We start from the raw sequence: 16,740 nt of genomic DNA on the forward strand, positions 1-16,740 counted from the left end.
TACGTGCCCGCTCTTCCTGTGTCTTCACGGCTTTCGACTGGATTTCATGTCAAGATTGGAAATACGTGGCTGAGACACCATGGCTGTGTACACAACTTACTAACCCAGAATGCCAGCTCCAGTGGGAAGATTTGTTTCTGTTGTCCAGATAGTTTGTTCTCCGTTTGGGTTTTTCAAAACTTCAAGTTGTCAGACAGCGTGGTGGAGAAAAAGGGTAGGGTGGATCTCGTAGCAGCAGGAATTCTGTTGTAGGAGAGTCAGGTAGGCGCGAAGCTAATGTACCGTCTCATTTATTTACTCTGCATTTCTCTGCTCGGAAATATCCAGGGAAAGGCAGGTCATGGCCACCGTTTTAGAAAACAACAGAAAGGTCTTCTTTACACCTGGGAGACAGGTTAGACTCTTAACTTGAGATGAGCGGGTACCAGTTAGGCACGGATACATTTTTCCTGGGTCTTTGGCTGGTGAACATTTATCATTTGCTTCATGAAAAGCCAAGAAGCTTTCAGAGACAAGTACCTGGTGTACCTTCCCAACCAGGTAGAAACCGGACAGGTCCACAGAAGTTGGCACTTAATGCCAGTGGTTCAATAAGTACTTACCCAAGATGTTCACTTCCTGGGGGCTCAGCAGGTTTACTATCACACTGCCTAAGTAATTCAGAGAACCGGGAGGAATAGAATGAATACCCCCAGGAAAGAGATTAATTCAAATCATTCTAATAAATGGCATGTAGGCCCGGGAACATTTCCCAAATAGTTCCAGCTTGGCTAAGTGGTTGCTTTCTAGAGTGTGAGATTTCCCTCAGAAGGATGAACATGAGGTTTAGATTAAACATAATAAACATCTTAAATGGGAATTTTCAGGTCATTTGCGAAGTGAAAAGTATTTTAATATCTTTAAATGGAATATACATAAGTAATGGAATTTAATATAAGTACTTTACATGCTGCTAGTCAGTAACTTTGAATATGATTGTTGCAATTTTATGGAACGTGGGTTAACGGGACTGCCTTTTTTCCTAAGTGGCTTTAAAACTTTAAATGCCAATCTTAGAATGTATAGTTCTTATGGGATTCTTAAATTTTGTCTTGTCTTTGTTCAAGAAAGCTTTTAATTAGAAGGTTGGTTTTGTTTTGTTTTGTTCTTCATTGTTTTGGGGCTAGAAATAGGTTTCTCTCGTTAAATTTGTTCTCCCTTAGTTAACTTTGAGTTATCCAATTCATGGAATATCTGTGGTGAAATTTTAATCCTAAAATCTATTTACTGAGTGTTTATTTAAGTAGGGAATGTCTAAACATACTGATGACTGGGTAAAACAGGAAACATTTTGAGTTTATGGCCTAAACGCAGTCCGTTATGGGATTTTGGTTTCTCCAATTTTATGGGATGAGAATTCCTAGTGGCAGGATGCCATGCTGTGCTACTACACTGTGTCCTATGCAGTTGGCTTTCCAAGCACTGGCCTCGTAATTTGAGTGGCCTGTCCCACTACCACCATCCCCGGCCCGGTGTTGCACATCCGGATACCTTGGCTCACCTGGACGTAAGGAAAAGTCCTCACTTCTTCCCCAGCTTACCTCTCAATCTTGGTTCTTCCAGAACACACTTCTTTTTCTTAATGCAAGTCAACTGAAAAGCGAGATTTGTTACATGGAATCTTGTGACCAATTTAGCTGACATACGTAGAATTTAAAAGATTCCTGAATTCCGCCAGTAATACTGAAAAGCACACCTAAGGCATAGCTTTTTTGTGGTAGAAATACAGTATACGTTCATTAAAAAAAAAAAAAAAATGGACGTGCAAATTGCATCTCCATAGGAGATACACTTCATACATTTTGCTGTGTTTTTTTCACTGTGGATTTCTCTTTGTTTCTCTCTTGCACTTGTTCTTTATCTGTGTCACTCTTGTATGTCCTAGTATCTTTCATACCTCTTGTGTAGTCTCTAAGCAGAGAGCACCCAAGTCCTGGATTCTTGGTAATGAAACCCTCACTCTGTCTGTGGGGCCTATGAAATTAGGAAATATTGGCGCTATTGGCTTGTTGGGTAAAGGGCTTCCTAGAATTGTCATCTGTCCTTCATAGCCTGCATTTTATGTTGTGGCTGTGTTTTCCTTTGACAGGTAAGTGCCATCTGTGTTGCTAGTCACGATACTGCCGTTGTTTTCAGTGTTCTGTAGGCTATCCCCTAAGCTACTTACATATTTTACAAGTTTGCATTAAGTTTGTTGAACTTTGTATAATCAAGTCACTTCTCTGCTCAGAAATGCACAGTAACTTCTTAGTAAGCCCCCATATCAAATGCATACTTTCTGTCTTCCTCTGAACGTTACTCCCACTTCTCCCTAACGGGGACCTCAACTTAATTCTCTTCAGTTCTTCAAGGCCTTGCGCCATTCCTGGCTCCTCAAGATACCTTGACTCTAGGGCCTATTTCATTGCCTGTGTTCTTTGAATCCCTATGACACTTTGAGTCTGTGCAACATAATCTTACACCAAATTATATATTGTATTGTTCTTAGCTGGTACGTGTAAATTAGTCTTGTCTCCTTCATGAGAATGTAAGCTCCTTAAGAGCAGGAACCATGTCTTAAATGTTTGTATCCACCACAGTGCCTAGCACAGTGCTTGGCACATGGGTGCTGAATAAATACTTTGTTTATTGATCAGCAAACTATCATCTGGTATTTTTAATTATAGAGGGATTAATGTATGTGCATGCGAGCTTGTACCTAGTTGCTGAGGCTTATGGCTGTCTCTAAGTAGGATGGAGCAAAACAACATGATCAACGGCAGGGGTTTGGTGGTCCAACCAGCCAGCCAACAACAATGACCACCAGCTGGTATGGTCATGGAAAGAACAGCTAGTTAAATCCGTGGACCATTGCAGAGCAGTTAAGAATGAGATGTGTCTGACAATTCACCTTTTAGAAGAAGAGCCCAGATATTCCCTGAATAGCTATTAGCTTATGACCATCTGCATATGAAAGCCACTTAACCGCAAGAGACTTCTTTTGGAGGGACAGCAGATTTCAGACTACTAATATGAGGGATTGGGGGAGGGGGCAATGTGTGTAACACTGCTTAATGCCAATATAGGATTTTATTTTTCAACTCTTTGTTCCACTTAGCTTTGAAGCTGCAGAATAGCTGGGTCATTAGGCCAGAGATTATGAATGAATTACCTATGCATGTGGTTACTTTTGCCTGCACCATGGTTTTTGTGGGGTTTTTTGTTTTTTGAGCCAGTGTTTTAAATTGACAGATTTCACATGAAAATCTTCATTTGGGGCTCTTCTTGAAAAAAGACCTGGAAGATCTGGCAATACCAGGCCTGCATGGCACCTGCTGCCAAGAGATAACTAGTGGCTGTTTCTAGAGACAGGGCACTTGCTCTATGAAGAGATTATTTCACTCATTTATATTACCTACCTGGTACTCTTGTAATCATTTGGAGCATATGTCCCCTCCATTAGGTTACTCTGGAAAGCACACTGGGAAGAAGGGCTGAGGCCTGTCTTTTACATACTCAGAATCCGTAATTTGAGAGCTAACAGATATTGCTATGGTCTGAATGTCTGTGTCCCCCCAAAATTCATGCTGAAATCCCAATGCCTGATGTGATGGTATTTAGGAAGTGATGCCTTTGGGAGGTGCTTAAGTCATGAGGTGGAAGCCTCATGAATGGGATTAATGCCTTATAAAATAGCTCCAGAGAGATTCCTAGCCCCTTCCATCACATGAGGACGCAGCAAGAAGGTAGCAGCTATGAACCAGGAAGAGGGCCCTCGCCAGACAGTAACCATGCTGGCACCTCCAGAACTGTAAGCAATAACTTTCTGTTGTTTATAAGCCACCCAGTCTGTGGTATCATAGCAGCCTGAAAAGAGTAAGACAGTTGTTCCCATTTAATTTGGGGTTGACTTTCTAAATTAATACTTAGAAGGAAGTAAAATTTTGTCAGTTATTCTTAAATACGTATCTGCTATTAGTTCAACATGCACATTTTCAGTAAACCCTGGTCTCTATACTACCAGCAACTGGAGGAAAATTACCTCTGACCTGGAGGAAAGGGGAAAGAGGATTTTTAATAGGTTCATAAATAGGGCAAGTCTCATGGAAATGAACTTCAGAAGATGCCTGATGTCCTTCACATGGGTTGAAGCTTATGATGAATTCTCTGGAAATCACTTTTCCTGTATGCAGAGCAAACAGCTGCTTGCTGGTCTTTCTGTGGCGAATTAGCAAATCCTCTAAGAGCTTTGAATTTAGGAGGGGAAGGAGGAACTAATCATATCCTACTTTCCTGCTGGAGTTCTGAATCTTTGCATTGATTGGCGTGTGTATGATGGGGCTGGGAGCCCCGTAAAGAACTTGAGAGTCTGGCACGAATATTTTGGGAAAGGAAGGATAAAAGACAATTTTAGTTCCATCAGACTCCCTCTTTCCCTGCTTGTATTACAGGAGCAGACCACGTCCTTTGGGATAGCAACTTTCTGAGGAGAATGTATGATTGTCATAGAATATATGATATATCTTTCTTTTTCTGTGACACAAGATGATCACCAGTATCCTTCTCTACATTCAGATTTTGTGACATCTGAATGACTCATCTCAGAGGCTCAGTTTCTTCATCTGTAAATTGGGGATGATATCAGTATCTACTATACAACATCAGTTATTTGGAGGATTAAATAATGCAAATGTTTGTGTGCACCTCATTAATTTTACAAAATTAAATACTTTCCTTGAAGAGCGACTATTATTGTGGCAGAGAAAGGGAAACGCGTGTTTACCGTAAAGAAATAGTGTTAGCAGGACAAGAAAACCACGGTTGTTATCCAAAGTTAAGGACCCACGGAACCGTACACCCAGTCCTTCACTGTTGTCGCTCCGGACCTTTTTCGGGTTGTACCTCGGACCCTGCTCTCCCCGCCCTCAGGAAATGAAAGCCTGCATACGCTGCCAGTGCATGCTGGGAGTTGGAGTCCCCTTCCTAAAGGCTGCGGGTGGCAGTGAGGTCAGCGGCGTCGCTGGGAGCCACCAGCACGTGGCGGGAAGGGGCGGCGCGCGCTAGCTGTCGGCTCCCGGGAGCGGCAGGAGGCCTTCGCGCCTCCAGTCGTGTTGCCCTCCCGACATGCCCGAGGAGGCGGGCTTCCCGCCGGCCAAGAGATTCCGGCCGGGCGCCGGGCCTCCGAGGCGCGCCGGGTCCTGCCCTCCCGGGCGGCGAGTGGTGATGCTGCTGGCCGCGGGCGGCGGCGGCGGCGGAGGAGGAGGCCGGAGGCAGCAGCCGCCCCTGGCCCAGCCCTCGGCCAGCCCCTACCCTGAGGCCGTGGAGCTGCAGCGCCGGAGTCTGCCCATCTTCCAGGCGCGGGGGCAGCTGTTGGCCCAGCTCCGAAACCTGGACAGCGCCGTCCTCCTCGGTGAGTGGCCGCGCCGGCGCGTCCTTCCTCTCTCCCCGTTCGGGCTCCGCGAGAACAGCTTTTCTTAGGTGTTTCTCCTCGTCTTTCACTCGTTTCTACAACAAACCTGACTCCCTTTTCTGTTCGGGGCCAGGAGAGGGGCCTCGGAGGAGTCAGACAAGCCCGTTCTGGAGGTGCTCACAGCCGGTGCGAGTGACCCGCGCCTTCGGCAAAGACTCGCCTTCTGTGCGGAAGGGTAGAGGGACGCAGCGGGATCTTTGGGAGCTTAGAAGAGTGGATCTGAGCCAGTCGGGGAGGGAGGCGTTGGACGCAGAGGAGAGAGGCTGCAACATAAGAGACAGTGGAGACGAGAGACGGTCCGGTCTGACGGAAGTAGCAGTTTCTGGTGCACGAATTAAGAGGCAGAGTTGAGGGCCGGGGACCAATTGCAAGGGGCTTTGATCCCCAACGTTTAAGTAAGAGGAGCTCCTGAAGGACCGAGAGGATGAGCCTCCAAAGAGGTGAAGGAGATCCAGGAGAGCTGATAATCTAAGGAACAGAGTTGTAAGAGGAAGGGAATGAACAGATGCAACAATGAGGTCCAGAAAATAGGGACCCAAAAAGTGCCCACCGGATTGGATGCGAGGTATCAATTGGGGATCGAGTTGAGCGCTGTTTCGGCAGAGCTCTGGGAGCTGATTTGTCACTGGGCTGAGGAGTAGGTAGGAGGTAAGGGCATGAAGGCAGTGGGAGCAAACTTCTGTTTTGACAAAAAGGAGGGGGACGTAGAGGAACTTGCAGATATTCATAGGTTCAGGGGAAGAACTCAGTAGAGAAGGAGGCTGAAGATGCAAAGCGGGCACTAATAGAGTAGAGACAGAGGGCATGGGGAAGGGGGGCCCTTGGCAACAAGGGCTAGATGCAGAGCTGGCCTGGATATCCAAGAGGAGGATGGATATCCAAGAGGCTGGGGGGCTGGAGAAAGGAGGTAAGAATGGGGGTGACTGCAGAAAAGCTTGCAGGGGGAAGTGGCAGGAGATCACCTCTGAGGACTTCACTTTCCTATGAAGTAGGCACGGGAGCTCTGATGAGGATGGGAGTTTCAGGGTCCTTGGGGAGGATGGGGACAAAAGAAGGGCTGCAGAAACAAGAACAAGGATCAGCGGTGGTGCTGGTGCCCAGGTGCATTTAGCCCCACGGCACACTCAGGTTATTGTCGCACAGTTGGGTTATTTTACTATAGCAACGCTCAGTTTCTTGGTGTAGGAGCAAAAAAGATGGACAGGGAGACATTGATCCAGGTTTGGGTTTTGCCTGATGAACTCAGCAGGAGGAGTGTAGAATAATCAAATTCTTCGTCCATGATTTGTGTCCAGGTCAGGAAGGATGAGCAATCAGAGGGGAGAAAATGGAAGAACCCTGGGACTGTAGGACTCTGTGAGGTCAGGGAAGGGTGCTGGTAGCCGTGGGGGGAGGGATGCACAGGTTTACAGTTCTTTGTTCTGACTGGGCACTGGGGAGGGAACACAGGAGGGTAGAAAATAAGGTTGGGTACTTACTGTATGCAGATGCTCAAGTACGTGGAAGAGACGGACAGGCCATCTCTGCCCCCCAGGGGGCCTCTGATATTGGAGGGGGACAGAAACGTTTAAATGCATTCACACAGTGTAGGGTGATCAGTGATGGACGAGATGAACAAGGCTCTAAGGAACACAGAGGAGGCGGCGCAGCCCCTGGGGAGAGAGTTTGAGGTCTAACTCATCTTGTACAGTTTGTCATGCAGGCAGCATGGGAGCAGATATTTCATAATAGTGTGGGCAAAGGCAGAGGGTTTGAAGGGAGGCGGCTGGCTGGGGAATGGGGAGGAGTTAGCTGTGGCTGCAGTGTAGGAGCAAATGTCCCTTCGTGGCAGTGCATTTGCATCTCATTTATCCCTTTGAAAAGTAGGACATTTTTATATAACGTTTGTATTCCATCCTATGTTGTTACTATACCCGTTACTGTTGCTGACCGCTTAACATTGTTTCTAATTTTTGGCTGTCATGAGCAAAGTTGACTAAAAGTCTTTTGAAGCTGTATCTTTATACACATCTTTATTTCCTTAGAATCGATTCCTGCAAGTGGAATTGTGGGTCAGAGGGTACAAACATTTTAAAGATTTTCCTAGTATAATGTGGCCCTCCAAGAAACAATCCCAGTTAACACTCTGCTAGCAGTACGTGTGGGTACACATTTTCCTGTGGCTTTATCAGCTTAGAGTAGTTTCTTATCTTTTCGTTCTGACTTTGATCTGTTTGGTGAAGTGTGTTTCAGTTTGCATTTTTTTATAATTTTGATGTAAACCTTTTTTTTTTTTTTCCTTTTTTTTTTTTTGGCATGTGGGATCTTCCCAGACCAGGGCTCGAACCCATGTCACCTGCATTGGCAGGCAGAGTCTCAACCACTGCGCCACCAGGGAAGCCCCTAGACCATTTTTTAAAAAATTTTGATGTGGACCATTTTTTCTTTTTAGGCTGCACTGGGTCTTCTTTGAGGTGTGCGGGCTTCTCATTGTGGTGGCTTCTCTTGTTGTGGAGCACGGGCTGTGGGCGCGTGGGCTTCAGTAGTTGTGGCTCGTGGGCTCTGGGGCGCGTCAGTTTGCATTTAAATGAGACTTTTTTCTTTCCTAGGGGAAACCGGCTCTGGGAAGACGACGCAGATCCCTCAGTACCTGTATGAAGGGGGGATTGGCCGCCAGGCCGTCATTGCCGTGACCCAGCCTCGTCGAGTGGCTGCTATCTCTCTGGCTACCAGAGTCTCAGACGAGAAGAGAACCGAACTCGGGAAGCTGGTACCTAACTTCCTTCTCCACTGACAGTTCTTGGTCCCCTAACCCCCACTCCCGGCCCCCTGACTTTTTTTTTTCTGAACGAGGCTACTTACACATCTCAAGCTTCTTTCTTGCCACAATTGTTTCGGCCTCTCTCAGAGTTCTTTACCAGTTTCTAAGAGATCAGAGGGTCTGTCAGTCCCACTTGCTTTGCTTTCAAAATCTGTTGGCAACTTGGATAAATTAGCTGTTTTTTTCCTGAGCACTTTTAAGGCTTCGGTAACGTCTGCTAAGTCTTTTATCTACATATCGTTCTACAAATTTGTAAGCATTTTTCTAGTATATAGGTGGGTATTGAGAATGAGTCCCAGAACTGTATATAAGTCAGATTTATTCGTGTTTGTGTGTGTGTCTACCCATTTGACTTAAAAATATCTTGGACATCTTTTCATATGTGTACATAGCTTCACTTGAAACTATGAAGTAGCCGGGAGGAGGAGGCTAGTTTTAAATTCTTTGTAGCGTTTATCATCATTGTAGTTGAAGGCGTGCGTCCATTGCCCTGGGAGCAGGGCAGGGTCGGAGTTGGTCCTGTTCGCTGCGATAGCACCAGCGCCTGGCACCGTGCCAGAGACACTGGGTGCTGAACACGCGTTTGCTGAGTGAATGAGTGGTGTCTCCACACAGGTTGGCTACACGGTGCGCTTCGACGATGTCACCTCGGAGGACACCAAGATCAAGTTCCTGACGGACGGCATGCTTCTGCGCGAGGCCATTTCAGACTCCCTGCTTCGGAAGTACAGCTGCGTCATTTTGGATGAAGCCCATGAACGGACTATCCACACGGATGTGCTCTTTGGGGTGGTGAAAGCTGCACAGAAGAGGCGAAAGGAGCTGGGGAAGCTGCCTCTCAAAGTAGGTGCAGCCTGTGCTGCTGAGGGACCCAGGGCAGTGGGCATGGGGGGCGCGGGCCTCCTCGGCGGCCTTCAGGGCTCAGCGGGGGCACAAAAAGGCTGGTCCGAGCTTGTCCCCATCCTCTGCCCCTGTCTCGCACGCAGGTGATTGTGATGTCGGCCACGATGGACGTGGACCTGTTCTCCCAGTATTTCAGCGGAGCCCCCGTCCTCTACTTGGAGGGCCGGCAGCACCCGATCCAGATTTTCTACACCAAGCAGCCCCAGCACGATTACCTGCATGCGGCCCTGGTCTCCGTCTTCCAGATCCACCAGGTAGGCACTGGGGTGCAGATTCCTGGGAAGGCCTGTTTGACCTCGAGCATTCAGTCTTGAAAGGAAAAGCTGCTGAACGAAACCATTTTGTGAGCTGTGTCCTGAAGTTGAATATGGAGTTCGTTTGCCATGTCCACGTCTTTATCCTTTTTCTCAGTGTCTTTTTTTTTATGTAAAAAAAATAACTCAACCCTGACCAGCATCTTTTCTTAGCTGAGCCAGAAAACGTCCATATGTTAAAGCAGTGACTCGCGAGCATATTTTGATTGGAACCCCCAGTAAGAAACACATTTTATATTGCAACCCAGGACACAATGTGTAGAACTAAAATGAGTCTTAGGAGACACTGTCTCCTTTTACTACATGTGATGTCCTCTGGTATTTTCTGTCTCATTGAAAAAAAAAAAAACAGTTGGTGTATTAACCAATAATGGGTTGCAATTTAGAGTTTTCTTTTTTTTTTTTAATTAATTAATTAATTTATTTATTTTGGCTGTGTTGGGTCTTTGTTTCTGTGCGAGGGCTTTCTCTAGTTGCGGCGAGTGGGGGCCACTCTTCATCGCGGTGCGCGGGCCTCTCACTATCGTGGCCTCTCTTGTCGCGGAGCACAGGCTCCAGACGCGCAGGCTCAGTAGTTGTGGCTCACGGGCTTAGTTGCTCTGCGGCATGTGGGATCTTCCCAGACCAGGGCTCGAACCTGTGTCCCCTGCATTGGCAGGCAGATTCTCAACCACTGCGCCACCAGGGAAGCCCTAGAGTTTTCTTTTAAAAAAAAAAAAAACTGTACAGAGAAACATTTCAAATTTTTTTTCATTTTATTAAACATTTACTTAAAATTTCGAGTGATTAAATCTCATTTTTTGGTTTAATTTGTATAAAATTGACTGTTTTTACCTTTCCATTAACTTTCTGAAAAAATCTAGAAGCCAACTTTTGAAAGCTAATTTTTATTTTAAGCTCAGTGATGGGTGTATAGTTTAAAGTTTAAAAAGTCAAGTAGGGGGCTTCCCTGGTGGCGCAGTGGTTGAGAATCTGCCTGCCAATGCAGGGGACACGGGTTCGAGCCCTGGTCTGGGAAGATCCCACATGCCGCAGAGCGGCTGGGCCCGTGAGCCACAATTGCTGAGCCTGCGCGTCTGGAGCCTGTGCTCCGCAATGAGAGAGGCCGCGATAATGAGAGGCCCGCGCACCGCGATGAAGAGTGGCCCCCACTTGCCGCAACTAGAGAAAGCCCTCGCACAGAAACGAAGACCCAACACAGCCATAAATAATAAATAAATAAATTAAAAAAAAAAAAGTCAAATAGGGCTTCCCTGGTGGCACAGTGGTTGAGAATCCACCTGCCAATGCAGGGGACACGGGTTCGAGCCCTGGTCTGGGAAGATCCCACATGCCGCGGAGCAACTAGGCCCGTGAGCCACAATTACTGAGCCTGCGCGTCTGGAGCCTGTGCTCCGCAACAAGAGAGGCCGCGATAGTGAGAGGCCCGCGCACCGTGATGAAGAGTGGCCCCCGCTTGCCACAACTAGAGAAAGCCCTCGCACAGAAACGAAGACCCAGCACAGCCATAAATTAATTAATTAATTAATTAATTAATTAAAAAAAAAAAGTCAAGTACTTAGTTCTAAAAAGCTCATAAAAAAACAGGAGCTGCTTTCACTTTCCCAGCCCAGATCCTGCTCTTGAAGGTACGCCTTCAATTTCTTAACTGTTTCCCTTGGATGTTACTTTCCTGTTTCTGAAACATCCTCTCAAAATGATATATCAGGATGTCTTTTTTTTTTTTTTAATTTATTTATTTGTGTATTTATTTTTGGCTGCTTTGGGTCTTTGTTGCTGCGCGTGGGCTTTCTCTAGTTGCAGCGAGCGGGAGCTACTCTTCGTTGCGGTGCGCGGGCTTCTCATTGTGGTGGCTTCTCTTGTTGCGGAGCACGGGCTCTAGGCACGTGGGCTTCAGTAGTTGTGGCACACAGGCTTAGTTGCTCCGCGGCATGTGGGATCTTCCCGGACCAGGGCTCGAACCTGTGTCCCCTGCATTGACAGGCGGATTCTTAACCACTGTGCCACCAGGGAAGCCCCAGCATGTCTTTTTAAATCAAGTATCAGTCTTTACAATATTACGACCCTACATTGTGCACCATCGCAGTGCCTTGTTCCTTGTTCCACACAGTCGTACAAGTTTTCTATGTACGTACGGCCAATTTTTCCCCAAGGGTTCTAACATCTATCACATGCCAATCATGAATATTTTTTATGTGTTCAAACACAATCCACTCTTTCCCAGGTCCTTTATTTATGCTGCTTTTCTGCTCCAAACAGGTTGCTCTCCTAGGCCTCTGCACAGCTGTCCTCTTGGCTCTTCCCCCTGCCATCCTCCTGTGTTGAATCCCACGACAGCACCCCGTGTCTGCCCAGCCTCCTGGCCGCATCGGGTGGAGGAGGGGACTTGGGGGTTCAACCACACTGTACTCAGACTTCCAGCTGACACTTGGGTCCTCGTGCCGGCACAAGCCCCCTAGGCTTGCTCTGAGCCCGAGCCTTTGTGGCTTCTCCAGGGAAGTGGGCGCACCGCTTGCCCACCACCCCGTCTGCACGCTCCCCCGTCGGGACTCCCTCTGCCCGGCCAAGTCACTCACTTCCCACCCCGTCTCTTCATCTTTCAAAAATGGGTTGAAACCCTGTCTTCCTGGGCTTATACCTTCACCGTCATTTTGATAGTATTTGGAGAAGGTCAGTCTGCCTTGTTTAGCTGCTAAAAGCAAACTTGAGACGAGGATTTTTCGTGAATAGTGCCTGCAGTGCCCTCAGGTTACATGGTGGCTTTGATGAGTCCTCCCCTTGATGAAGCTTTGACTGTTGTAGATTTTATCCTGGGAATTCCCTGGCAGTCCAGTGGTTAGGACTCGGTGCTTTTTACTACCGGGGCCCGGGTTCAATCCCTGGTCGGGGAACTAATATCCTACAAACCACGCGACCAAAAAAAAGAAAAAAAAAGATTTTATCCTTTCTGTGTGTGTGCACCTCTGAACATTTGTCCTATTAATACCGGGCTAAAAAACTACATGCACACATATAAATACATAGATATATATTCATACATAGACATATATATATATATATATATATATATATATATATAGACACATACACATGCACAACATATAGATAATTGTTAAACATTTTTCAATTATTTTGCCAAACAAGTACTCTACAAATTAATGTATCTGAACAGACGTCAAAGAAAGATTGGATCAATGGGTATGCAGTTAACACTTACATGTTCTTCCCTTTGCGAGGTGAAGGATCCAGTGAAGCCTGGCGTCTCAGTCCCTCGTCCAAGTTCAGCGTGCTTTGGGGGTTTATGAAAGCGCGTTTGACGGCCTCACTCGATTAGGGCTCCTGTTCCAGCGTGAGTGCTTCCGGCCATTTCCGGGGATCAGCATTTCCCCACGTCATCTCTTTTGTCAGCTTCATCTTTCAAGATGATTATGAAAGGAAGGCAGCTTCATGCAGATTTTATTTGCTTGCCTGATTGTGCTTTTCATGGCATTGTTCTTGTTGCAAAAGCAATCTGGCGATCTTTCTTCAAAACCTCCTTAATTCGTTTTTAAACATAGCTGGCTAACTCGAGTAAGTTGCAGCTGTGCATTCTCGGTGTGGGTTTTCTCCCAGGGGAGACACCGATGTTTAGGCTCACTTATGTCTCCAGAGTTAAGAAGAATAACCGGGAAAGTTCATCAGTGACCATTGTTCTGTGCAACCTGCGCTTCTGTCAAGGCCTGGTAACCCCACTCTGCCTTTTCTGTAGGAAGCCCCCTGCTCTCAGGACATCCTCGTGTTCCTCACCGGGCAGGAGGAGATCGAAGCCATGAGCAAGACCTGCCGGGACATTGCCAAACACCTCCCAGACGGCTGCCCCTCCATGCTGGCCCTTCCGCTCTACGCCTCCCTGCCCTACGCCCAGCAGCTGCGCGTCTTCCAGGGGGCCCCGAAGGTGAGTGCACCCCTTCTCCTGCCCAGCCCCATCCCTGGGTACCCAGACGGATGCACCAGTGGGGCCTGTGCTCCTGTCAGCAGGCTCCAGATAAGGTGTGTGGGACGGGATGTGCAGGGACCACACACATGAACTGGAAAGACGCAGGAGGGTAGTGTGGGGCTGCAGACACGGCTCTGCCACGGTCAGAACAGGGAGACAGCTGTCCGGGGGTGAGGGAGAGGCAAAGGCAGAAGCCAGAGGCTCAGTGACTCTTCCAAGGCCCACCGTAAACAGAGCATGTGTCCACAATACGTTTATTGGGTGTCCGTGCTGTGCCAGGCACTGTGCCAGCACTTGACACATACTGTCTCTCATCCTCTCGAGAACCGCAAGGTGGGTCACCATCCCAGTTCCGAGGCCCCGAGGGGTGAAGTGACAGTTGCCCAAGGGGCACAGGAGGAAGCTGGCAGGGCCAGGACCCCAGCCCATGTCTACCTGCTTCTGAATCTTGTGCCTCTCCCACCACGTCTCATCGCCTCAAAATAAACTTTGAAGACTGAAACATTCCCCACACCCCGCCCCGCCCCACCCCACCCAATGTAGTGACCAGCCATCAGTATTAATGACTGTCATAATAACAAAGTCATCTCCTCTTGATCACGAGTGAGTTGTGACAATTCACGGTGAGGCATGTGTGTTAAAACTTACGAATCATATGTGTGTCATGTGGCTCTTTGGTTTTCTTCCTCCTTTTAGGGCTGTCGCAAAGTGATCATTTCAACCAACATCGCTGAAACCTCCATAACCATTACAGGAATAAAATATGTAGTTGACACGGGCATGGTTAAAGCAAAGAAGTATAACCCTGGTGAGAATCTGTACCTCCTGAACGTCTCTTCTCTGTATAGTGAGCGGCCTGTGTCCCACAGTTTCCCCCAAATGATCGTCTCATGTCCGTAACTACCTGAGATTCGGGTGGCAGGCACCACAGTCCAGCAGCCAGGGCCAGAAAGGCACGTGAGTCAGGAAAGAAGAGCCCAGATGTGGCAAACTTGGGAACAGATGGTCAGGGACCTGGGCAGAGGGCATAAAACCTCGTCGGAAGGTAGGCGAGAATGATGGCTCTCAGGCCAGGGACAGCCTGATACCACATCAGAGGCTTCCTCGGAAATGACACCTGAGCAAGGCTGATTTGACCTCCAGTCTCCCAGGAAGGAAGCAGACCCTCCAGGCTGGGGCGAGGCACTAGCTGTTTCCTGAGTGTGTGCAGTGGGCAGCTTGCTTGAAGTCATTTTCATTCAGGTCTGTTTTCTACCTTGCTTTACTCCACAGAGGATTTGAGGCAGCTGAAATTATGGCTCCCGAACATTTAATTGAAATGCACTGCTAAGCCTTCAAGGGTGCTCTCATTCATGTGTGTCTCTGGGGACCACGTATGTGAAAGGGCTTGGTTCTCCAGTGCCTGGCACAAAATATACCTTTATAAGAAACTCGGTCTCATTCACTCCTAGGCATAACAGCATTACACTGTCTCTCTTTTATAATAGAGCAGGAGGGAGGATGCAACACACAGGGGACTGGAGGCATTTCATTTTTGGGTCATCGTTTGATGCGGAACCAACCATCCTGGTTTGCTGGAAACTGTCTCAGTTTTAGCACCGAAAGTCCCAAGTCCTGGGAGACCCCTCAGTCCTAGGCAAACGGGGTTGTTGTCACCTGTGATCGAAGCCAAGGCCTCTGAAATCTACCCTCCTGGGTCCCTGCCCCAAGCACGAGGTCCTTCTGATGTTTTAGTCACAGATTTCACACGGTGTTCACAGCAAAGGCCTTGTTTCACCACAGACCAGTCTGGTTTTGTGCTTTCTGACATAGGCTTGAGTTTTTCTGGACTCACGTGTGTCACAGAAAGGATCCCTGGTGTTCCGAGCAATGCTTCTGATTGTCCACGTTGTAGAGTTTGTTCATGTGATGAGCAAAGCTCTAACACGGGCCGTTCTCCCACCAGACAGTGGCCTGGAGGTGTTAGCTGTGCAGCGGGTGTCAAAGACCCAAGCCTGGCAACGCACCGGACGGGCTGGCAGAGAGGACAGTGGTGTCTGTTACCGGCTCTACACGGAGGATGAGTTTGAGAAGTTTGAGAAGATGACGGTGCCAGAGATCCAAAGGTAGGCCCAAGGGGCTTCCACACCTGCCCTTTGTCCCGAGGCTCCCGTCCCTGTGGCCCGTATCCTCCGACTGACTCTCCTTGGTGGGCGGCTCTTGCCTCGCCGGCTGGGGGGTCAGGAGCACCTGCATGAACCACCTGCGTCTCCCACACTTGCAGGTGTAACCTGACGAACGTGACGCTGCAGCTTCTCGCAATGAAAGTCCCAGATGTGCTCACCTTTGACTTCATGTCCAAACCGTCTCCAGGTGAGCGGGGTCTTCGGGAAGGTGTACAGAATGGACAGGAAGAACCAGGTCTGCCAGCGGTCTCCTTTTGTTTAGTATAATTTGGTGGATAACAGCCTTAACTCTCAGAGAAGAAACTCAGGATCATGAAAGGAGAGATGCGGTGCTGTCAGCACCATCGCGGAGCAGGATCGGCGGCTTCACGTAGGCATCACGGGCGGGTTCCGAGACCACAGGAACCAGTGAAGGTGGTCGAGGGGGTCCACAGGATACTGCAAACCTAGCGAAATCGTACTTTTGCCAGCAAAAGCACTGAAAAGATTAAGTTTCTTTGCTTTTGACTGGAATTTGATGGGTCCCTGCCCTTCACTGATAATCTCTCCATGGTGGAAGAAAAAATAATTGGTAGTTTTAATGATGGTAGCTTAGTACTTGGCATCTCTTCAACACATACCATTTTCTTTTTTTTTCCTCTCTCTCCTTTTTTGTAAGTGAAGAAGCGCAACTGGTTAAAAAAGTAAACAGTCAATGGGTATACAGGGCCCCTCCGTGATCTTAGTTTCCGTCCTCTACAGCAACCACTGTGACCATTTCCCAGTGTCTTCTAGAGAAAATCTTTGCAAGTACATGTAGTCTTTTATTTATTTATTTATCATACGAATTTTATTTCATCAGTCCTTAGACACGTATATTCCAACCTCCTCCCAGACCGGGGTGCCTGCTGAAAGGGTTGTGATCTGGCGTCTCCGGCCCCAGGTGCAACAGCACTTATGGGCCTTTCACTCAGCTTTCCAGCACTTCTTCCAGAAACAGGCCAAGAGCAAAGGCACCAGCCTTCAAGACTGGGATCAACTTTGCTTTTTTTTTTTTTTGGCTGCACGGCTTGCGGAATCTTATTTCCCTGACCAGGGATCGAACCCCGGCCCTC

The 16,740-nt window shown here is 47.9% G+C and overlaps 1 protein-coding gene and 1 long non-coding RNA gene across 4 annotated transcripts in view; one reads left to right on the top strand and one right to left on the bottom strand.

Moving 5' to 3' along the window:
* The first annotated feature begins 75 nt into the window (after positions 1-75).
* DHX33 (DEAH-box helicase 33) overlaps positions 76-16,740 on the top strand; it is a 28,883-nt gene continuing 12,218 nt past the window's right edge. The window contains exons 1-9 of one of the 3 annotated variants that reach the window (XM_082370649.1): positions 76-3,829; positions 4,470-5,428; positions 8,077-8,237; positions 8,904-9,131; positions 9,275-9,445; positions 13,254-13,439; positions 14,178-14,289; positions 15,376-15,586; positions 15,745-15,833. In XM_082370649.1, coding sequence (XP_082226775.1) covers positions 5,143-5,428; positions 8,077-8,237; positions 8,904-9,131; positions 9,275-9,445; positions 13,254-13,439; positions 14,178-14,289; positions 15,376-15,586; positions 15,745-15,833 — 1,444 coding nt within the window. In that variant the 5' untranslated portion in view covers positions 76-3,829; positions 4,470-5,142. Of the gene's footprint in view, positions 5,429-8,076; positions 8,238-8,903; positions 9,132-9,274; positions 9,446-13,253; positions 13,440-14,177; positions 14,290-15,375; positions 15,587-15,744; positions 15,834-16,740 lie in introns of all 3 variants that reach the window. The other 2 variants (XR_014238156.1, XM_082370650.1) reach the window with 2 other exon arrangements.
* LOC309617912 lies at positions 7,666-8,055 on the bottom strand. Its single transcript, XR_014238188.1, has 2 exons — positions 7,877-8,055; positions 7,666-7,750 (listed from the first exon to the last, which is right to left on the bottom strand). It is a non-coding gene; the product is annotated as an uncharacterized lncRNA (long non-coding RNA).

Source organism: Balaenoptera borealis (assembly GCF_965194805.1).
Source record: "Balaenoptera borealis genome assembly, chromosome: 20".
NCBI classification, from domain to species: Eukaryota; Metazoa; Chordata; class Mammalia; order Artiodactyla; family Balaenopteridae; genus Balaenoptera; species Balaenoptera borealis.